At 43.9% G+C, this 23,952-nt stretch overlaps 1 protein-coding gene across 2 annotated transcripts in view; it reads right to left on the minus strand.

The window, feature by feature from the left end:
* SMARCC1 (SWI/SNF related BAF chromatin remodeling complex subunit C1) overlaps nt 1-16,187 on the minus strand; it is a 1,286,593-nt gene extending 1,270,406 nt beyond the window's left edge. The window contains exon 1 of one of the 2 annotated variants that reach the window (XM_069645843.1): nt 15,628-16,186. In XM_069645843.1, coding sequence (XP_069501944.1) covers nt 15,628-16,086 — 459 coding nt within the window. In that variant the 5' untranslated portion in view covers nt 16,087-16,186. Of the gene's footprint in view, nt 1-15,627 lie in introns of both variants that reach the window. The other variant, XM_069645841.1, reaches the window with a different exon arrangement.
* Nucleotides 16,188-23,952: the final 7,765 nt, after the last annotated feature.

Consider the following 23,952-nt stretch of genomic DNA (forward strand, 5'->3'; position numbering starts at 1 on the left):
GATAAGGCGTGCATCTGGACTTTTTACGCACTTGAAAATTCTTCTGACTACGGCACCTTTCTTTTCCCTATTTGTAACCATTACAAGACGATCCTTAGCAGCACCCTCAAATCACGGAGTACACTCTTGACATCCAACTGGGTTAAGTCATGATCTGTTTATTTAACACCTTCCTGTGTTGGTTATTACATCTAGCAAATACATCAGTGTGCCGTTTTCACTTTGTTCAATTTGCGCAATCTCATTTAAGAATTTTGCATCACTAATGTACATTGCAAATTGCTTTGACACTTTAGAAAGTTTCATTAGAATTGGCATTCTTATTGAGCCTGATTTGGAAGATCGGTGTAGTACAGTATCAAAGTGTTCTAGCAAGGGCTGCATTTGATGTTAAATTAGTAGATATGTTTGGTATAGTTTAAAAATATTAAAAGTGCATGCATGAAAGGGCACATTCACTTGTTAGTCACAGCAGAGCGAGCAAGGAACGGCTGGACACATGGTCTGAATGTTACTTTTACTACCCCACCGTCCCCCTGAGCAGGTATAAAATCATACAGATGGGGAGGGTGATAAATCTACCAGCAATTCTTTGATGGACATTTATATAAAATGTGAATGGGACATTAGCAGTCCTTCCCCCACACCCCCCACAAACAGGGCTAGCCATTTATTATTTTCTTTTTTTTATATTTTTAAGATGAGACCAGGTCAACACTTCCCAACATTACTGTATTTTTTTTTGTTAGGGTTGACTGTATTAGTACTAATCAACAGCTCTGCTTTATGTTTAAGCACAGTAGCGGAGCTGCCATATGGGACAATGAACTATTCACAGCCGGGCTAAAGCACATTTTGTGGCATCATAACCAGACTTCTTAGCAGGACTGCTACGCATTGGAACAGTACCTGAATTTTTCAACAGTGGTATTGTAAGGGCGCAGTACCAACATGCGTTTGCTGTTTCAGTATGTAGCTAATGCACTGAAGAGAAACAGTCTCTAAGCTCTCCCCTCCAGTCTCCTGAGGTGGTAGTATGCACACTAATGGACAGTGAGAAGTTGCATTGCTTTGCTAGGCTTGAAGCCATCCTGCTCTCAGTATAGCACTTTTCCTAACTTCTGATTCTCCTGTGTCCAACTATTGTGTGACACCGCCAAATCTCTAGTAGCTCTATAAATCTCCTGCTTCATGCTTAGGATAGTTAATTGAAAGAGACATGGAGCTTGGGACGAACCAATTATGTCAGGTAAGCCGTGCATGGGTCTGCCGATGCCCCAATCCTACAAGCTTTTCAGACTAAGTTCAGTGGGTCGATAAACCTGCCACACAGATCAATGTTTCACGTGCGAGTTCCAAACCTGTCAACAGCTCTGTGAGCTCATGCATCTGCAGCAATTTGCAGCCTAAATTCCAAAAGCAAGTTGCATACACTTAAAAAAGGAACCACGCCCCCATTTCTAAACTGAACTAGATCTATAGATAGAAAAAGCATTTTCAGCTTGTATCACTTATTGCCATGTCAAATTCAAAATAAAAAAGGAGATGAAAAGCAATTACGAACCTAGGAGACACAGGACGAAGGGCTGAAGTTGGAGACAGAGCAGAGAATGTAATGGAAAGGAGGGAGAGCCAGAATAATACAATGTGAGAAAAACGGAGGAATAACGCAAGCGAGAGGCACTGGAGTGACAGCAAGACAGAGGCGACGAACAGCAATAATAGTATTCAGAGACAGGATATGCAGAGCTATACAAATCAAGACACCACAAGAAGCATGGAAACACTCAACAGTGAGAGGTAGAGCAACAAAGTGGGAGACAGGTAGACAAAGAAGCAACAGGAAGAGGCCATGAAACATAGGTAAAGAGGCAGCAACAGTCCGAGGTGAAAGGCACAGTAGTGATGCTGGTAGAGAAAGGAACTTTATTTATGAATACCTAACTAGTTGGTCTATGGTTCTGTAGCTATAGTAAATTCTTATGGAGGTCCTGTGTCCTAATGTCATGAAGATGCAGCTGGATAGCACACACTTACAAGTTATTGCGTGGGAGGGCATTTTATTTGAAGCCAGTTAACATGAAATACGACTGTATTGTTTCTAGTATTTTCCAGACGTTTAACTTTATTCAAACATTGGATGATGTCCAACACTTTACTCTCTTGCAAGGGTGAATGCTCATTTTTACTCTTGAATTTGGATTTACTCTTCAAATCTCAAACTAGGAAGTAAAATACTCGCACCTCAAAATCCTATCTGGAGCACTGGATGTACAGTGTTGAACTGTGTAAAAAGCGGGTGCGCATTAGGTTGAGATTGGGTTAGGTTGGCTGGCCGTGCTCGATTAAGCAACCCAACATTAGGCATGTGGATGGGTGCTGGGGGAGGTCAGGAGATTTTTTAGAGAGTGCAAAAGATTTTGCTATGTGACCGGATTGACCAAAATGGGTCATAGGTCGAAGCTGCATTCTAGTGCCGGAGATTCATTATGTGTCCAGCTGGACCGAATTCTGTCATAGGACGTTGCAGTCTGGTGGCTATTGTGTGTTGGAGTGGAGTATGGATGAGTGCGCATGAGGGTTGGTTGCGGCCCCTGCTACTGGTGTCCACCTAGTGGTGTTGACTACGTACCTTGATGCCTCGCTCGGCGCTTCGCTGTTGCTCACCGAATTCAAGTCGCCCTGAATGTTTTGAGAGTTGTACTTTACCTTGCAATGGGAAATGTTCTGGATGTGAACTTTACCTTGCAGTGGAAAATGTTCTGGATGTGAACCAAACTGGGACAGACACATGGTGCCGTGAAGGGGGGTGCTGGGGGCAGAAACTTCAGGTTGCTGCAAGAAGAAACACATTGAGGCCCCGTCTGAAGAAGCAGTAGTCTTCATTGCGGCGGATGTGTATTGCGAGGGAGTTCCAGATGGTGGGGGCATGGACAGAGAAAGCGGATGCTCCCATTCTGGTGGAATTTTAGGGTGAGGGGAGGGGAAATGACAAGGAGGCTTGCAGAACCAGATCTAAGGTTTCCAGTGGGTTGGTCGTGTGATCTTGTCCGGGGGGGAATTCTGGGCCAGTATTATGGATGGAGCGGTGTGTAATGCACATGGCCTTAAAGGACGCCCTTCAGCTGATCGGAAGTCAGTAAAAGTATTCCAGGGCCCGGGGTGATGTGGTCTCTGGGTGAGAGGGCAAGGAGGAGTCTGTCTGTGGAGTCTTGGATTCGCTGGTTTCCCGAGCTGGTCCGGTGGCACAGTCCAAGAAGCAGAGGATGATTGCAGAGACTGTGTGGGTAGGAGAGGTAAGGGAAGATTCACCTGAGGATGAGTAGGTGGAAGTGACAGGTTCTGGGCACGGTGATGTGGTGAGAGAGTGATAAGTCTGAGTCGAGCGTGCATTAAAGATTCTTTATAGAGGTGGATGCAGCGGGTGGGGCCCCTAAGGAGTGTGGCCAAGGGGTTGGTTGAGGAAGGAGAGATTTTTTACCGCAAATTAGGATTTCAGTTTTGCCTGGGTCGGGGAGGAGGTGGTTGGCCATCATCCAGTGGTCTATTTCAGAGAGGCAGGAAGCGAGGTCAGGGAGGCTGATAATTTCGGGAGAAGAGATGCTTGGGCAGAGTAGGCTTTGATTCATTTTTGAGCAGCACTGATATTTCTGCCAAGTTTGTGGGTTTAAATTACAGCAGGGTCACGGGAAGGGGAGGTGTTGCCCATACCTCGTGCTTGGATTTGAACGTAGCTGGGCCCAGATACCTTGCGCTTAAAAGAATTACTTCACATTTTCGTTTTGCAGTGGGTTGCATGCATTCTATTTACGTAATTGAAGTGGTCAGGGGACACATGTTTCGACCTCTCATGGTCTTTATCAAGGCTGAATTAATACATTTTGAATCATTTGTGCAGCCCATTTGTGATACATAATGTCCATGATTTGTTAGTAGTCAGTGTTATTTGTAACAGGGTTGAAAACAATAATTTACAAAGTAGTGATTAAGACATTCATTATGAACAGTGGAGGAAAGGGGAGAGAAGAGGAGAGGCAACATTGTTTAGTTAAGTGTTTACAGTAGTGTTGTCACACTTGCAGAGCCGCAATCAGAGGCAGGTGAGTGGTTAGGCATGACACAGAAGGCCTAACCTAGTACGTGGAGTCTCGGTGCCCATGGGTGGGTCTGTGTGGATGGTCAGCTTTCACTGCTTGTCCTGTGGTCTAGCTTGGGAGGTCAGCCCCGTTGGGCAATTATCTAAAAGAGGTGGTTTGTGTGAATTGGTGTTGTGGGTCAAATTGCACAAGTCATCCGGCATAGTGCCAGTGCAGGCAGCTGGTAATTTGTCTGTGCTTATGAACATGTACATCTAATGCATGGCATTGGTCCCTTTATTTGAGGCTAGGGTTAATGCAAGTGGACCAGGGATGGCAGGTATGGGGAGGGGAGCTGTGGAGCAGCCTCTCCTGTGTCGTTTAGAATTGGAGGCCGTCAACCAGTTTTGGCGAAGGGTTGCGGGCCAGTTCCTGCATCTGTTGGTGTCCTAACCATGGCGCAGTCTTGTTGGTTAGATAAAGAACGCCTGGGTAGGTAAGCAGCAGTGTTTAACCGTGTCTAGGTGCCTGAGCATGGGTTCAATAAGCTAACTGCTAAGCTACAGCTGTGTATGGTGGCTACAGAACCAAGGAAGGGTGGAAACTAAACCCTGGTTGTGATGGATGGGAATTTTGGGAGAAGATTAAAGTCTGGCCCTCGAGTCAAGGGTTGCTGCTAAAAAAATAAAAAAAAAAAAACCAAAAAACAACAAATAAATAAATAGCTGGAAATGTAAAATTACATTTTTAAGTTAGGATGTTGGATCTCATCTTTGAGAGATTGAAGTCTAGCAGTATTTCTATGCAGAGGAGTTTTTAAAAAGCCTCTGCCGATTCCTTAACTGGCCTGTTGATGCTTCGGATTGGTTGCCGGATTAATAGTGGGAGCTAGGTGGTTCATGGCAGGCTCTACATGTGCTTGTTCCACCAATGGGGCCATGTGGGGCAATTGCTGCCCGGTGGGAGCATGCGCACAGAGAGAGAGCAAGTCATGGTGACTAAGGCTGAATAGAGATAGGGATCACATTTGTGCATGCGTGGTAGCAGCTGACACGAGAGGATGCTAAGCTCTTGTCGCACATGCACGTGAGCTGGAATACCAACTCCAGTTATGTGCGCAGAGCCGTGTAGAGGGCCCCTTTTGCTAGCGCCAATAAGGAGACACTGATCTCATTGGCGTATGCGCAGTAGCAGGTCACACAAAGAATAGTAATCCCTTTCCGCATATGCACATTAGCCACAGCTCATGGTGCTTCGGGTCAACTGGGGAAAAAGGTTTACGTAAGAAAAGAATGTTGCCAATAAAACCAGCGAGTGGCATTTTAGTGAGACCAATGGTTGAGTGAAGGCTGTCAAACATGCAAGTGCTTGGGAGCTGATGCCCTAATTACTTTGTGGTTATGTTCAATCGCTTGTTGGAAATTGGCAATTGCAGCATTGCATGGACAAGGGACCGTTGGTTGGAAGATGGTGTAGAGGTGAATTATTGGTGTGCTTGTGAGGTTGGTAGTATGCAGGATTAATAAAAAAGCAACCAGATATCACAGGCACACTTGGGCACTGGTGTGTGCCTGGCAGTCTTGATGTGGGGAGGACACCTGCTATCCTGGCTGGAGCCTCTCTTCCTCTCATGGTTGAGGGGTTATAAAACTACAGAGATGATAGGCTGGGCAAAGCCTGGCTGGTTGGGGTGCAGATGCCTTGTACAGGAATTTTTGGACCAGGTCCTGTGTTGGGCGGCAATTCTGGTGAGATGTTTTGAATGGTTCCATTTTGGTGTGGGCTACTGGGTGAACCGTCTGGAAGGTATTTCCACATCAGGGTCAACACTTGATATACAGTGTTGGTTAGATAATATTGCACTTTAAAAAAATTAAAATAAAACATTAAAAAAGTGTTTTAACTGATTTACAAAAAGGTACCAAGCTCATGGTCTGAGTTGAGGCCGTTGGCAACGCATCTAAACTGGCAGATCAGTCGTGCTTTGTTTCCTCATTTTAGTTCATGGTTGCTGCCTCTCGTACCACATGTGGTTGTTCGTAGTCCTACAAATCTTATTTCCTTCTTATCCAGTTGGTGTGATGATTGCCAGGGGCTATCTTGGGTCCTGTGATCATCTCGTATTCAGGTGTTAGATGAAGTGTGTCCGCAGCTCTCTGATGGTACTTGCTATGTAGATTTCTTCACATATACAGACAATGCATTTGTCACATTTTGTCCAGCAGTTAATTTGCTCATTAACCGCAAATTCATCCCAGTTCTTGAATTTGATAGTTAATGTTCATTGCATATGTGCACATTGAGCAAGTCGACATTTTGAGAAGCCTGGGAATCTGGCTTGGGTAAACCAGTCAGTTTCCTGCAGTGGGTTCCTGGGCATGAATGATGGACTAAGTAAGGAACGTAATGTAATTTAGGTGCTCTGCTGTATGACAGGGATGGGTAGGTTTTCAGATTCTGTGTCATGCCAACAGCCTCCGATTGAGGCTCTGCAGTGTGGAAACACTACACTTAATAACTAAACAATGTTGCCTCTCCTTCTCCTCCACTGTTCAGAATGAATGTCTTGATCACCTTGTAAATGTATATATGTTTTCAACCCTGTTACAAATGACACTGAATACTAACAATCACTGACAACGCATCACAAATACGCTGCACAAATGATTAAAAGTGTATTAATTGAGCCTTGATAAAGACCCTGAAAGGTCAAAACGTGTCGGCTGACCACTTAATGCAAGCAAATAAAATGCATACAACCCACTGCAAACAATGTGAAGAGTCATTCTTTTAAGCGCAAGGTATCCGGGCCCAACTACGTTCTGATAATTTTGGCATCTTGAAAATTATCTGGGCGTCATCCGCGTAGTTATAGCAGGTTAGGCTATAAGAGAGGACGAGTGCCAAGAAGGGACCAAGGTAGAGATTGAAGAGGAGTGGGGAAACGGAGGCTCCCTGTGGGACCCTCTGGGAAGAGGCCAAAGGGGGGGATTGAGAAAGGTAGGAGGAGCATGATTTGTGAGCAGTTGAAAAGAAAGGAGGAGATCCATCTTAGAGCGGAAGCTGATGCCCAGGGAGTGTAGGCCGAGTATGGCGTGATCAATGGTGTGAAAAGCAGAAGATGGGTCAAGGAGGATGAGTGCTGCTTAGCATTGAGAGTCTGCTGTAATGTGACGATATTGCCCTAAACATATTTGAGAACACACAAGGGGACATGAGAAAAAGAAGAGGGTGATTTTAAGGGGAAGACATGTTTGTGCGACCAACAAAAAGGTGTGTGGAGAACTTTGCCATTAGACTTAAAATAGCCTCTTAAAATGTACTGCGTTTCTGGCGGCCACAGAAAAGAAAACGAAAGAAGGTTCTTAGAGTTTCACATGCATCCAACACCAAGCGTCTTCATACTCATACTACACTACTAGTACTAATTGAAGTGCCTCATGGGAGTATAAAAAAACTCGTCAGGAGGAAGAAACATTATGGTCCAAGAGATCACTGCATTCATGGACACGAACTTACATAACTTACACAAATTAAAAAGGATTGTCTGAGGCAACTAGCAAGATAGGAAGCAAGTCCATAAAGTTTGAGTGTTAAAGTACAAGGAAGACAGGATCTCTGTTGGGAAGGGGAGGGGGGGGAGAAACACTATACAGTTAGGATACAGGAGGTAGGTTCGTAAACAAGTGGCTGAACAGTACTGGAAAGATGGGGAGATCCCACTGATTTAATAAATCGCGGAGAAAGCTAGCAATGTACCAATTACCCCCCCCTCTCCTCCACCTTTTTCACTTTCCCCCTCTAATCTTCCCCATCACTGCCCACGCTTGCAATCTAAGCATTCACTTTGATTCCTCCCTCTCCCTTTTCCCACCATATTTCTCTTATCTCTCGCGCCAGTCGCTGCCACCTTTTCAACATTCGCAAAATCTGCTCCTCCCTACCCTCCATGTCACTAAACTTTTAATGTCATCCCTTATCTTCTCCCTTATCTTCTCTCGCCTTTTCTATTGCTCCTCAATACTCTTTGGACTGCCTGCATCTCATCTCGCCTCCCTCAACTCCCTCTACCACTCAGCTGTCGGTACCCTCTGTCTCCTTGCCCCTCACAACTCCATTTCCTCTTCTCTTTATTTAGATTGGCTTCCCTTTCACTCCCAACTTAAATTTCATTTCCTGTCTCATCTTTAAATCTCTCCACGATCTTGCCCCCACTTATCTCTCCTCTCTTTCTACATCCCTTCCAGTTCCTGTTCCGCTTATCTCTTCCTTCTCACTGTCCCTCCCTTCCCCATGTGCCTCCTCCTGTTTCTGCTCCTAGCCCCCCTGCACTGGAACTCCCTTCCTCCCTCTATCCGCTCCATACCTACCTTTTCCTCCTTCCGTACTTCCCTGAAAGCTATCCTCCATCCCCCACCCCGATACATACCTGCCTAACCTCTGGATTTTTCCTGGAGACTCAGGAATTTTAGCCATTTCTCCTGAAAAGACCCTGGAATCTTAGGAATTTTGATGGGTGAAAGCTTTCACTGATTGTTTTTTTTGTTTGTTTTTGTTATACAGGTGAAGCAAAATAACATGTTTATTTTGCTTCACCTTTCATTCTTTTTTTGCCGACTTTTAATGCGAACGCGCGTTCGTTTTGCTTTCGTTCTTTTTGGCCAGGTTAGGGTGGGCTTAGCCCCATTGAACCACAGCCATCAGGTTTGCAGGCTGGACAACTCACCACTGCACTAAATAACCTGATGAAAAACTAAGGTGAAATGTCCAAATTCCATACTACAAAATTCAGGGAAAACCTTTGTATTAGTTCTTGGAGTTTACATGTGCACAATTTAATGTATTGATTTTATGGAAGGCGAGTGCCTTTTGTCCTATGCAATGTGGGTGGTTGTGAAAAGGCAATTTAATGAAATGTGCATATTTCAATTTGAACTGCAAATTTCTGACGTCACATCACAACAGTTGACCTTTTGACATGTAGGAAGAGTCATGTGAAAATGGGCAGAGTTTTGTGCGACTGTGGGCAGGGCATAAATCTCAGGAATTTTGATTTTCAAATGTAGGCAGGTATGCCCGGATACCTTTATCTTCTCCCATTTCTCTCTCCTTTCCCTCACATCTTCCCCTATGCACCTCTCCATATCCACCCCTTTCCCCTTACCCTCCTTGCATCTTCACCCTAATGCCCCTTCTGTTCCCTCCTCCTTTCCCTTTCTCGCCGCCTTTCCCTCACAAATTGCTCTACTTACTGTTTTATTGGTTTGATTGATGTTTTGCAAATTGCTTCTGTTATACATTTTTATGTACCTTGTTATAATGTAAAGCGCTATATAAACACAATAAGTACAAATACTCAAATTGCTCGTTTTGCTGTGCAGGTGAACCGAGGGAAAACAAGGTGTATTGGGATGGGTGCTTGAGGTAAGAGGGTGTGCATTGTACTCTCCAGGCGTTAATGTGCGAATATTGATTTAGCACTGATTCGGTAAAGTGGAAGCGAGTTGTCGGGATGAGCCTCGCCTGCGCGATTTGGCACAGAAACATCCTAACGCACTTACACTCATCTCACTACTGGATAGAGTCGCTATAGGCTACGGGGATGAAGAAAACAATGTGGATAATAGAGGCAACGATGGGCATTCTGTTCCCATGAACCTCACGTCTGCTTCCCCGTCAGCTTATCAAAGCACTACCTACTGTAAGGATAGCATTTCAGTAAATGTACGTACACAAGGTTCTGTAACTATAACAGCATCTTCGTGTATGGTTCCAGAATGTTGATGGGATCATACACGAAGATGTTGCTGAAAGAGGTTGGCCTCCCTGGGGCTCCTTCCATTAAACTCAATATCACAATCTAATATAACTTGAGGTTGTGTACTTAATCGTTATAAGAATACACAACAATTGGCGACGAGGATACTGCATGGAGAGAGCCCTGGGACAATGTGAGCAGTTAATAAATGCTCTGAAGATTGCTGACGCTGGTTACGAGGAGCGGCGATCGTTGTGATTGAAGGAATGGAAAATGCGCTTTCATGAAACAGGTGAGCGGCGCGATTAAGGGAGAAGAAAAGTCATTAAAGAAATACACTCACAGGGAGCGGCAGCATACGAAGGGCATGCGCGAGCGGGCCAACCGTCAAATGCACTAGAGGAAAGGACCTTAGTGCGTGCCGCCATTTTGGGACAAAACTAATGGTGAATAATACGAGAAGTGAAACTGCATACAACATTTGTTCACTCTTAGTGTCATAGAGGTACAAATTGACACGGAAGTTCAAACGAAGGGAGAGAGTGATATGGAGGTGCCGATATAATAAAAAAAAAAATTTTTTTTTTGGGGATTGCACGTGCACAATTTACAAACAGTATTTATGGAGGAAAAATACTAGTAGAGAGAGAAGCATATGAAGTGAAGCCTGATACAAGAACAAAAACAATATTTCATTGAATTCTAGAGCATCATGCAGACCATAGCTGCCCCAGTAAAGTTTTTGCCATTGCCTGGGAATCCAACATGCCCCTGGGAACAATGGCAAGATAATTTTCAAGTATATCTGAGGGCAATAGGAGGTTCAAGGTACAGTGATGATCAGAAAGAGGCTACACTTCTAAGTTGCGTAGGTGCTGAAGCACTAAGGATTTTCAGGACATTACCTGAATTGGAACATGATGAAGTGAGCTGGGAGGAATCTTCGAGTGGAGCTAGAAAATATGAGACAGCGATTGCCAAACTTAATAAACATTTTGGAAATAAAACTAACAGTTTTGGAAAGATATAGATTTTTCACGAGAAAACAAGGTAAAGAAGAAAATATAGACACATTTAGCTGCATTAAGGGGATTGATGGCCACTTGTGCTTTCACTGGAGTAGCAGATGAATACTTAAGGGATCAGATGGTGTTGCATGTGGCAGATCCTCGGATTCAACAACGTTTGTGGCAGGCGAAGAACCCCACATTGGAAAAGACTATTGAGATAGCCAGGTCAATCGAATTGGGTGAAAAATGTATGAAGGAAGTCCAAAATAAAATGGAGAATGTGGAAGTCAAATCAGTTCAAGATATGGAGGATGGGCAACATAACAGTCAAGAAGATGAATTGATTACTATGGTCAAGAGATTGGTCAGGTCGGACATGAATAGTGGAGCCAGACAAGGAAGAGCAGGCATGTTCAGACAAAATAACAGATGTTTGAATTGTGGATGGTATAAGCATGTCAATGCAGAAAGAGATTGTCCAGCTGTGTCAGCAGAGTGTTACAGATGTGATCATTTAGGACATTTTGGAAAAATGTGTCACAACAGTAGAGGAAGAGGAAGATTTAACAGCCGGTTTGGAAGAAATACTGAACAATAAAATCGAGGCAGAGGTGCAGCGATGACAAGTATAAAGGCATTGGAAGATATGGGTGGTCCAAGCAATCTCTTGGCAATCAAGGATCAGTTTGAAGACGAGGTTCAAATACTAGCTGTCACGCCAAGTGGAAAAGGTGTGGGACCGTGGGTTGCCATGGAGATAAATGGCATAACGCTACAAGTGATGGTGGACACTGGATCTCCTTATACGATGGTTGATGTGGAGACATATGTCAATGTGTTAAAAAGAAAAATGAAACTACAGATGACAAAAATCAAGGCAACTTGGTATGGAAAAACACCCATCAACATGATAGGGTTTGTTTGGGTACATCTGAAATTTGAAGGGAGAAAGACATGCTGCAGATTGTATGTAGCTGAGAATGGGTTTTCAATAGTAGGATGGTGGGAGCAAGCAGCTTTGAAAATCAGAATTCATCCTGGTGAAAAGGTGCCCATTTTATGCATTAAGGAGAACAGTTGTGATACTGCAGAGAATTTGGCAAAAGCTTTTCCCAAAATATTTAATAAAGAAATTGGTTTACTCAAAGGATTTGAACATCGTATCATACTCAAAAATGGTGCAAAGCCAGTGGTACACAGAGTGAGGAATATACCCATTGGTACCAGAGAAGCATTGAAGGCTGAATTAGAAAGGTTACGCATGCAGGACGTCATCGAACCTATTGAAAGCTCAGAGTGGTTATCCCCAATTGTAATTGTAAAAAAACAGGATGGATCCATCAGAATGTGCGTGTATCTAAGAGACTTAAATGCTAACATTTGGGTAGATCGCCATCCTTTGCCGAACATTGGTGAAATGTTGACTACCATGAAGCCAGCAAAGTATTTCACGCCGTTAGATCGATCGTCAGCATATCACCAAGTAGTTCTGGAGGAAGAGAGTAGACATTTAACGTCTTTTGTAACACCATTAGGAGCTTTTCGATACAAGAGAATGCCTTTTGGGTTGGCTTCAGCAGCCGCGGTGTTCCGGAGATTGATGCATCATTTATTTGAAGGTTTACAAGGAGTACATTATTTTCAGGATGACATCTTGGTGTCAGGAATGTCTCAAGAAGAACATGATGCAAAGTTATTGGGTGTACTACAGGTACTACAGCAGAAAGGAATGACACTAAAAATTGAAAAATGCAAGGTCAAGAAAAATGAGGTAACATACTTGGGTCATCGGATAAATGCTGATGGTATAATGCCAAAAGAATCATTAGACACCATTTTAAAAATTTCTGATCCCAAGAATAAGGACCAATTTAGGAGTTTTATGGGTTTAACAGAATACTACTCGAAATTCATTGACCATTATTCGGACAGAACTGAGAAAATAAGAAGTTTAATGTGCAAAAGTGTGAAATTCAATTGGACTGAAGATTGTAAAAAAGAATTTGAACAAATCAAAACATTGATCAATAGAGCACCGGTGTTGAAGTTGTTTGATTCAAGTGCCAAGACAAGAATATCTGTGGATGCAAGTAACATAGGACTAGGAGGAGTTCTAGAACAAGTTCAAGCTGGTGAAATTGTTCCCATTGCCTTTGCCTCAAGGACATTAAGAGGTGCTGAAAGACATTATTCGACAATAGAAAAAGAAGCTTTGGGTGTTATTAGAACATTTCAGAAGTCTCATTTGGGGCATTCCAGTGGACATTATAACAGATCACAAACCACTTGTACATGTTTTGAACTCAAAAAATCCTCACATGACATCTCCACGCATAAGAAGATGGACACTGATCATCATGCAATTCAATGTGATTATAAAATACACTCCAGGAAAGAACAATGTGGTGGCGGATTGTTTCTCTCGCCTACCGTGTGAGGGTGTAGCGGGTGATGGTGAGGACAACGAGGCATTGATGGAAGAACAAAACATGGATTGTATCATAGCTCAAGTGCATCCAAGTTTCTCAAAGGAGGAATGGATAAGAGCCAGAGAATGTGACCCTCAACAGGAAATGTTGAGAAGGGCCATTGAGAGTGGTTGGAGAGACATTGATGACAATGTAAGATACTGGGAAAAATTTAGAGATGAGCTGTCTAGTGATAAGGTGTGTGTATATCGAGGAGAACGCATCATACCTCCGACAAACTTGAGAAGGAGGATTATGGACATTGCCCATGAAGGTCATGTGGGGAGAATGTTGACGAAGAGAAGAGTAAGAACAGCTTATTGGTGGCCTAACATGTGGGGTGAAATGGAATCTCTAGTCAGAGATTGTACCGCATGTGCAGTGAGTGACAAGAGTAAATTAATAAAGACAACCCCATTACAGCCGGTGAATATTCCTAGTACAGTATGGACAAAATTAGCTATTGATATAGCTGGGCCTTATGAGACATTGGGATCACAAAAAGTGTTCCTCATAGTGTTGGTAGATTATATGTCCAAGTGGGTGGAGTGTGGTATTGTCGAGGACTCTGTATCAGCTATCAAAGTGGTGACATTTTTGGAAGAAATCTTTAACATAGAAGGAGAACCGCAAGAGCTGGTGTCGGATAATGGAGCTCAATTCATGTCTGTGGAGATTCAAGTTTCTGAAGGATAGGGCCATTAAACACAGCACCACGGCCTTATACTATCCAATGGGGAACGGTTTGGTGGAGAGGATGAACCGTTTCATAAAAGGTATTATTCAATTGGCCATCATAAATGGTCTACCTTGGAAAGAGACGCTCAAAGAAGCTCTCAACACATACAAAGTTACGCCACACTCAGTTACTGAGGAAGTTCCATTCACGTTGATGAGAGGAAGGACATCTACAAAGGACATCTACAAAGTTGATGAGAGGAAGGACATCTGATTTCTATGTACCTGTAACCAAGTTGAACATATCCTTGTCTGTTTGCGCCCTGATACTCCAGGGTATGGCGCGCTATACAAATAATAAACTAAACTAAACAAATAGACTTAGGCCTGCTTGGATGATAAAAAAAGGAAACAAAGAGATAAATTTGGAAGACATTGTCAACAAAGTAAAGAGAAAACAAGAAGAGTATAAAAGATACTATGACAAGCAAAAACATGTTCAAGAAAGTCAAATTAAAACAGGTGATTGGGTAAGAGTGAGAGAACCAAAACGTGTAATGAAAGGAGAATCGAGATTTCGTCCTCCTCAAAGAGTGAAAGAATGTTCAAAGAAATCTGTGATTTTAGAGGATGGCAGGAAATGGTCATGTGATGATGTAATTTTGGCAAAGGAAGGGGAGATAATGAGAAATGAAAGGGAACAAGGCTGGTATGGAGAAACATTGCAAGACAAGACATCCAAGGACAATGTTGGTGAAACAAGTATAATGTGTAAAGGTAATACACAAGAAGAGAAAACACAAGGAAAACCACATGAAGGAAGGAATGACAATGCTCAGACAATACCAAGACACAGGATAAGATTGTGGAACCGTAAACAAGACTATGTGTATTATTGAGAATTTGAAAACTGAGTATTCGGATCCAGCTAATATGTTACACCTCTGATAACATGAAGATATCGTATCCTTTATAAGTGTGCATATTTTTAAAGTTAAGATTCATAGTTATGTATGCAACATAGCAGAAATGTTATGATGGTAGTTTCTGAGTTTTTCAAATTAGTTTTATTTATTTAGGAGGGGAGATGTAAGGATAGCATTTCAGTAAATGTACGTACACAAGGTTCTGTAACCATAACAGCATCTTCGTGTATGGTTCCAGAATGTTGATGGTATCATACACGAAGATGTTGCTGAAAGAGGCTGGCCTCCCTGGGGCTCCTTCCATTAAACTCAATATCACAATCTAATATAACTTGATGTTGTGTACTTAATCGTTATAAGAATACACAACACCTACCACCGATACTAAACGTAACTATGCGTGCCCTCCACGTACAGGCTCTCGCCGATGACAGAGGTGCCGAGCTGAGGCTGGGGTTACCGACTCGCAAATCAGAAGAACCACAATTAAGACCAAAGTGACAATACACCCAAGCGGTTGACAACCACCAGTGTGCTATAATGCGGAAGACAGCCACTGAAGTTGCTCGTGTGTCCCCATCCACACAGGAACTTCAGCAACTATGTTGCATTGGAGCTCTCCCTGTATACATTGAGCAATTGAAGCCCGCGTTGTGAAGGAGAGACCCTCTCTCCTAGTTATTGTTAGTACAAAAATAAGTGCACCCTCACCTTCTTGTAGTGCTTGCCAAGCCATCCCCGCACGGGATCGAGAAGGCTAAGTGTTTCAGGACTTTCCCAGTGCTTGTTGCTTGGTCCCCCGTCCTTTTTACGAGCGGCGGCTGGGGGCGCAGCGGGCGGAGCAGGGGTCTCCTCGGGAGTAGAGTCTGCTTCTTCGTCCTCCTCCTCGTCTGCCTCCTCCTCGTCCTCTTCGTCCTCCTCTTCTCCAGGGACTGCTGGGCTACGTTCTTCATCCTCCTCTTCGTCTTCCTCTCCATCTCCAAGCTGGGCGGGCTCCTGTTCTGGGGGCCGAACAGCGGGGCTGGCGCTCTCTTCTGGCTCATCAGCCTCCCGGGCACCCCCACGCCTGCGCCGCCTCCGCCGCGCGCCCCCCGCCGGCTTCGCACCGCTTTCACTACTGCCATTGCAGCCGCCCCCAGGAGCAACCAAGCCCGGCTGTCTTTGTTTCATTGCTGCTCTACAACGGCACCTCACCAATACACACAGACAGGCCCTGGACTAAAACGCACGCGCACTCGAGGCAGGCCGGGTTTAAAGTCATGGAAATAGAAAGGAGAGGGAAACCCACTGCGCATGAGTACTCCACAGAACCCTGACTGCATTGAGACATTGGAAGACCATTCGCGAGTTTCTCGTCTTTGACTGCGCATGCTCAAGTTCCAAGCAGCCACAGGGAATCTGTGAAAGGGGTCAGTGTGATCCTGATGTCGGTGTCGCTACCATTTATGATGTCGCTTACCCACAGGATTTACAAAGAAATACATATTTGTATTGATAGAATAATATTGTAACAATTCATAGAAAATCGTGACTCTTTAAATATTTTTATTTTTTAAAATCTTAATTAAGCATTTTGAAAACAAACAGTACGCATAACATGAACCATCACTTGAGATGAATTATATATATTCCACGTGTGTGCATCTTTAAATATTTTAAAAGTAAACAATAAAAACTTGACGCATCCACAATATCCCCCGAATAGTCAATAATATTAGATAAATATGTAATATATAGTAAAGCAATATCAAGAGAGATAATTTAAACGCTATTATTTTTTATTTGTGCCTTTAGGGTTTTTATTTAAAAACCTCTAACAATTCATGCACAAATATTCATACAATCTAATTGATTTACCGGCTTGATATTTCTAAAAAACGAGTAATCAACAAGCTTGATACTAAAATGCATAAGCTATATCAAACCTCCATTCTAGAACAACTATTTGAATACAATCTTAATTAAAAATATCACCACTGCTAATGTTAAGGAACTTAGGTGACCCTCCCTGGAGCCATGACCAAAACCACCCTGAGGTCAAAGATTATACAACGTATTGAAAGTTTTTAAAATAGAAAATGTCCACGTTTCAAAAACCTAAACAATCCTCAAACAAATGTCTCGCGGGCATTTAATAAGGTAATGCCTAACTCATGTGTAAGGGCAGACATTGATAGACATGTGGGGAGGCCTACTGTCTTTTCCATAGAAGACCTTCCAGGGATCTCAATTTATCCCAGTCTGCAAGGGACCAAAGCTCAAGGCCATAAATGATGCTAAGAACTATCTTGCCACTATAGGATTCTATGTCAAGACTCACAGGCTCAGATTATGCTCTGAACTTTCCTTTACTTCTCAAGCAGCAAAGTATCAATAAACAATTATGAAAAACAAACTTGCAGTGAATTTGTAGTCCGTTTTTCATAAGCTCACAAAACCATGTGATATTTCCAGTCCAATCATATCTCACTATCTCCTATAAACTCTGCTTAAACCACAGTCCTTCCTCTTTCTTTGCTGCTTGAGCAGCCGCGATAAGTACTTTGCTTATTATCACAATATGAATGTTTTATTATGAGTTAATGTTTATAACGTTTATTATGCATGTATGCACGGGCGCAGATAGTATATAACAAAACACGCGGCGCGTCAGGGAACATTGGCAGAACATATCCCCATAGGAGTGGACGCGACAGGATTTTCGTTCCAACGTCTTATCTCGCCTCGTTAGAAGGCACTGTGAAACGGAAGTTCGCAACAGCGCGACATGACTTTTCGTTTCCGGCGCCATTGCGAACATTCACAAACAGAGATTAGGAATCCTTTCAGGTTTACAAGTGTGTGAAAAAGGGCAGACTTACTTCATTGTCAGCTGGTAACAGCCTTGTTCAACATGCTTCACAGGGGAAGAGAGCAAAGCAAAGCTCTGTCAACAAACTTCAGACGCCACCTGGTGGCCAAAAGCAGCACCGCAGGCTTGATTAGCCATTGCTGCTCTTCAAGTAAGTGGTGGGCTCAGTCCCAAGTGAAACTACGAGCAGACTCCTCATTAACTGCCTGATTTAGGAGGTAATACTTGTTAAGGTATTGAGTAATAATGAACTCTCTTAAACAGACGGGCATAGTCCCAGGAAAAACTATAATATTACTAGAGACCCGTGCCGCTACAAACAAAAGATAAGCAAATTGACGGGTGCAACTCAAGAAAACTGCGCATTAATTACACAGCTCAAATTTAAGATTAGCAGTTACTCTGATGACTCTGAGGGACCTCATGTTAGCGGTCTACGCATGAGTGAGGCTGTACAGAGGATGAATAGTGCCGAAAGACCCCATAGAGAAAGGGGCATAATGCAGGACCTGGCTGCTTTGTCGGAGCGGGACAAAGCGCGCAGGGATAGAGGGGGAAGAAAGAAAAAGACCTGCAGGGATCATAGCTCCCAGACACCCCCGGGTTCACATAGGTCCAGAGCGGACAAGAGAAAGGCGAGGTCTCATGAAAGACATAACATCAGTGCAAGCGAATCATCTGATGAATACTGCAGAAGCAGTTCTAAATCTGACGAATATAGTACGTCAGGAAATCAGACCATCTCAGAAAATAACAGGTGGGAGCACAAGAGGAAAAAAAGCAGGAGGGAAGACGATGAGTCCCATAACGACGAATTTGACCCAGACAAACTGGTGCACCCGAGGTCGAATGAGTGGGAACACCCCGAAAGAATTACAGAATATATAAGGAAGAGACTGAGAACACCCCTGAGCAAGCAGGCTAGAAGCAAATTAAGAGCTGAATGCCCCAGGCCTAGAGTACCGGATGGGATGGCTGATACCCCAGATATCGATGAAAGAATAATCACGTTCCTGGGGAGATACGGCAGGGACATGAAGGAAGGAATTGACAGGTCCTGGAGATCCTGTCAAGACAAACTGTTAGACATGCTGGGTCCTATCACTAGCATATGGCAACTCGCTGAAGAAGCCAAGGTAAAGAAAGAACGCATCGATCCGGAGATAGTGGCTGGATGGGCTTAGAGAACCCTATGCCTGATGGGGAATGCCAACACAGCGTTGGCAACAGAAAGGAGGAGAGCAATACTAATGAAGTTGGACTCTAGATTGGGAGAGCTGGCTTCTTCTGAGCAAGCAGCAGCAGCGAAAGGCAAACTGTTTGGGGATCTATTCATAAAAGATATGGCAAACTTTCCCAACACGTATGTGTCCATGGACAAAGCACAATCATCTCTTAAGAAAATCTTCGGAAGGAAGTTTTTTGACAGGGCTGGAGGGGGAAAGGGCCACTCGTCCAGCCGATATCAATATAAAGGTCCTATAATGACAGAGCCCACTGGAAGCAAGAGGACCGGAGGTCGAACCCTTTCTTCCCTTCCAGAGGAAGAAGCAGGGGCAGAGGTTGGAGAGGCAACGGTAGACAGCAACACCAGACTAACACAGGTGAGAGAAATAAAAGCGCTGGCGAAAAAGATGGAAACACACATTCCTCCAGTAGGAGGAAGAGTGAAGTTGCATGTAGAATAATGGGAGGGGATATCCTCAGATGCATGGGTGATGCAGACGGTTTGAGGTTTTCAGTTAGAATTTTGGCAGAAACTGTCACAATTAACCACATCAAGGCAGATAAGGTTCAGCAAACAAGACGAAGATCTGTTCGACAGGGAAGTAGAGTTACTCAAAATAAAAAAGGCAATAGGGCCAGCCTCAGAAGGACAGGGATGGTTCATAAGCAACCCGTTTTTAGTGAAGGGCAAACACAAGGTAAGACCAGTAATAAATCTCAAAGGCCTGAATTATTTTCTAATATACAGACATTTCAAAATGGAAGGGATTCACCTTCTAAGGGACATCCTACAGAGAGGGGATTGGTTAGGAAGGATAGACCTCAGAGACGCATATCTAATGATTCCGATTCAACAGAATCAGAGGAACCTGTTACAATTCCTCTGGAAAGGAGAGAAATGGGAGTTCAATTGTCTTCCGTTTGGTCCAGCATCAGCTCCTTGGTGCTTCATCAAACTATTGAAACCAGTGGTAAGTCAACTAAGAGAACAAGGAATCAGAATGATTATTTACCTGGACGACATTTGTCTGATGTGCCAGGACAGAGAGATTCTTGTGTAACAGATTCAGAATAAAACAGATTTAATGCAACAACTGGGATTTCTAATAAATTGGGAAAAGTCAGAATTAGAACCAGCACAGGAGATGGAATATCGAGGTTTCATCTTAGAGACAGCTCAGGGTTCACTCAGACTACCCTTGGGGAAGGTGAATTCCATAAAGAAGTATATAAAGAGTATGATGACAGATCATTTCTTTGAGGAAGATAGCGAGATTGGAAGGTCGTCTGTCATCGTCGATACAGGCAATATTTCCAGGACCTCTGCACTACAGAGCATTGCAGAGGTTGACGATAGATCATCTCAGGAAGGGTCTATCTTATGAACAGAAAGTGCCCATATCTCAAGAAGCGAGAACAGAGCTGAAATGGTGGTATTGCCACATGGAGACATAGACTGACAGGGCAATATTTGGCTCATCCCCGGACCTGGTAATAGAATTGGACACCCGTCGATGGGGGTGGGGTGCCAGATGTGGCGATCAATCAACCGAGTGGAGATGGTCGAGCGAGGAATTGGGATTACACATCAATTGCCTCGAACTTCTAGCAGGATCCTTCGCAGTCCGCTGTTGGACACAAGAAGGAGTGAAATGTGCCAGTCTAGTAAAGATGGACAATGTCTCGGCAGTCAGATACATAAATCGACTGAGCAGGACGAGATCCAGGAAGCTGACAGAGATAGCCAAGGAGTTTTGGCAACTATACCTCCAGAGGGGAATCAGTGTGAAGGCAGAACACCTGCCGGGAGAATTCAACCAGGTGGCGGACTGGTATTCGAGATAAATGAGGGACTCCAGCGATTGGCAGCTAGACAACTCAGTATTTCAGGAGATCATGCATCGGAGAGGTCCATGTTGGACGGATTTGTTTGCGTCGAGATGAACAGGAAGATCTACAGATTTTACAGCTGGAGACCAGATCCAGAAGCGACAGCGACAGATGCATTTCTCCAGGTATGCGGACCAGCGAAGGAATACGCTTTCCCTCCGTTCGCCATGATAGCACGCACTGTGGTGCAGGTCAGGAGACAGGAAGCAACAGTAATTTTAGTGACACCCGATTGGAGAGGTCAAGCATGGTTCCCAGACCTGCTGGAGCTGTCGTACGATTTTCCAATTTGGTTGCCACACAGAGAGGACATAATATTTAGTCCAATAGGAGAAATTCATCAATAGGTACAATCAGGGAACTTGAACCTGATAGCATGGGCGATTTCAGGAAGGGCTGGGCCAAGCCAGGACTTTCGGGGATGACTCAAGAATGTTTCAAAGAGTCATGGGCCCCAGCAACTGGGAAGGCCTACAGAGTGGCATAGCGAAGATGGAATAATTGGTGTATGGAGAGAGAAGTTAATCCCATACGAACTGATGTAATTCACAAAGGGAATATTCTGGCAGCTCAGGCAGCTCAGCCTAAAGTTTACAGAACCATTAACAATTACAGATCTGCGATATCGGCAGGTCATGAGCACATTGAGGGAAGACCAGCGGGTGAACATCCTTTAATATGCAGATTACTGAAAGGTGTCAAATGCATGAGACCACCGGCTCCTAGATATTCGCATCTTTGGGACGTGAGTGTGGTCTTGAGGATGTTTGAGACCTGGCCGGACAATGAGAATCTTTCTAGGAAAGCTCTGTGGGCTAAATTAACTACTCTGTTATGTTTTATTTCATGCAAAAGAGTGTCAGACGTCAAGGCGTTAGAGACAAACAGGAAATCTTTCTCGCCTACAGGGGTAATATTTTACATTGAGAAAAGGACAAAAACAAATATTGAGACTGTAGAGTACATGGCATTCCCAGATAAGCCCAGGTTATGTCCTGTTAGGTGTTTGAAAGTTTATGAGAATAGGGCAAATATGGTAGGCCCATTGTGGAATATCAATTGCTGATAGCTATCAGGAAACCTTTTAAAGCAGTAACTTCGGCCACATTGGCTAGATGGGTGAGATGGTGCATGGCAGAGGCAGGCAAAGAAGTAGGGCAGTTTGGAGCTCATTCGACGAGAGGTCCTATGGTGTTGTCAGCCTTTATGTCAGGAGCCCGCCTGGAAGATATTTTGAAGGCGGCAGACTGGTCTAATGAGGTAACGTTTAAGAATTTTTATTTTAGACCAGTGGATCACATAGCGTCGTTGGTGGTGAGTAAGCTTTAAATGAGCATAATCTGAGCCTCTGAGTCTTGACATAGAATACAGATTTTCCATAGATTTGTTACAGAAAGTCATGATTCTATTAAAAACCTGGAGGCGAAAGATTATTCCACCCAATTCAATCGCTACAATGAATGAATGTAATGTCAATATGGTTTTGAAGAGTAATATAATTTTGTAAATGGTAATATAATGTGGTTATTATGCGATTGCCCACCCGTTCAGTAGGAGATAAGTCATGCTATATACATTTTTTTGACAGGAGTAGAGCAGAAGACAACAACGCTGTGAAGTTGGAACAAAGTAAAGATTAAGAAGTTGTGTACCGGTTGGGGCGCAAGTTTTAAGTTGTTCGATCAGCACCAGAAAGAGGAAGGACTGTGGTTTAAGCAGTGTTTATAGGAGATAGTGAGATATGATTAGACTGGAAACATCACATGGTTTGTGAGCTTATGAAAAACAGACTACACATTCACTGCAAATTTGGGAATTTCGGGGGGAAGCAGCGGACATTGGCTTCAGAGTCTTTAACGTCCCCCAGAAAGGCAACAAAAAGAGCAGGGGCCAGTGGGCAGCCACTTAACTCCTCTGTTGGCTTTGATTTCCTTGGAGAGCGTTCCTTGTTTGTTCAGGCGGACGCTAAGCGTGGTGTTAGTGTGTAGCGCAATTATAGGGTTGAGGATCTCATCCGGGCAATTCCAGTTTTCAACTTTCTCCGTAAAAGCAGTCTGTCGACTTTGTCAAATGCCTGGGAGAGGTCAATAAATGCTGCGTACACTGTCGGGGCCCCCTGTTTTATTTTTGCCTTAACAATGTTAAGTATAAAGATGTTAACCGTAGTGCTCCCGTTCTTCTTGAAGCCCAACTGGAAAGGGTCACTACAGGGGGGCCGATATCGCCCAGCCGCGAAAACGATCCAAAAGAAGGGAAGCAAACAGTTTTCCCATTATGTCTAGCAGAGCTGTTGGGCGATAGTTGCCAGGATCGTCTCGACTTCCTTTTTTGAAGATAGGAATCACAATAGCTTTGGTCCAGGATAAAGGGATCTGTCTGGTAACTCTGCAATGTTCGAACAAGAGGCTGACAAAGTTGGTCCATTCAATGATCTTCTTTTTTAAGTCCATGTTGGAAAGGCCATCAGGGCCCGGTGCGCTTGAAGATTTTAGCTCCTGAATGGCCGCGGTTATATCTGCTTTTTCAGAGAGGTCGGCCCAAGGTGCTTGCGTTGTCTCCACCTGGAGGTTCGCTGAGGATCTTGGGGAGATGAAGAGAACAGTGAAGAAGTCGACCCAGGCTGCTTCCGACACTGAGTTGCTCATATTGAGGTCTGTATTGCTTTGGAAGTTATTTATCAAGGTCCAGAAGTCAGCCAATTTTTTGGATGTAAGGGCCCTCATCATAGTTTCCGCGTCGTTTTGGTAGAGGGTCGCCCTGCGAGACCTGATTCATGATTTGTAGATTTTATGGTCTTTGGCCCACAAATCCCATGCTGCTTGTGTATTTTCAATCATGGCGCTGCGTTTATGTTTTCTTAGCGCCTTTTTTTCCCGCTATTGCTTTATCGTAGTTGTGGGTGGAAATGGACTGGGTGGTCTTTCCAGTTGCCAGCGGTTTCTTATGTTCGATCAACATAGGGAGGTAGTTTGGTCTCAGTGCTGTATCAGAGGTGGGCAAAGCCTCCGCTAGTGCTGAGTACTGGTGAGTCAATGATCTAACACTGGCCGCTGTGAGACAAAGTCGGT

Source organism: Ambystoma mexicanum, chromosome 2p, assembly GCF_040938575.1.
Source record: "Ambystoma mexicanum isolate Mex_15411 chromosome 2p, UKY_AmexF1_1, whole genome shotgun sequence".
NCBI lineage: Eukaryota > Metazoa > Chordata > Amphibia > Caudata > Ambystomatidae > Ambystoma > Ambystoma mexicanum.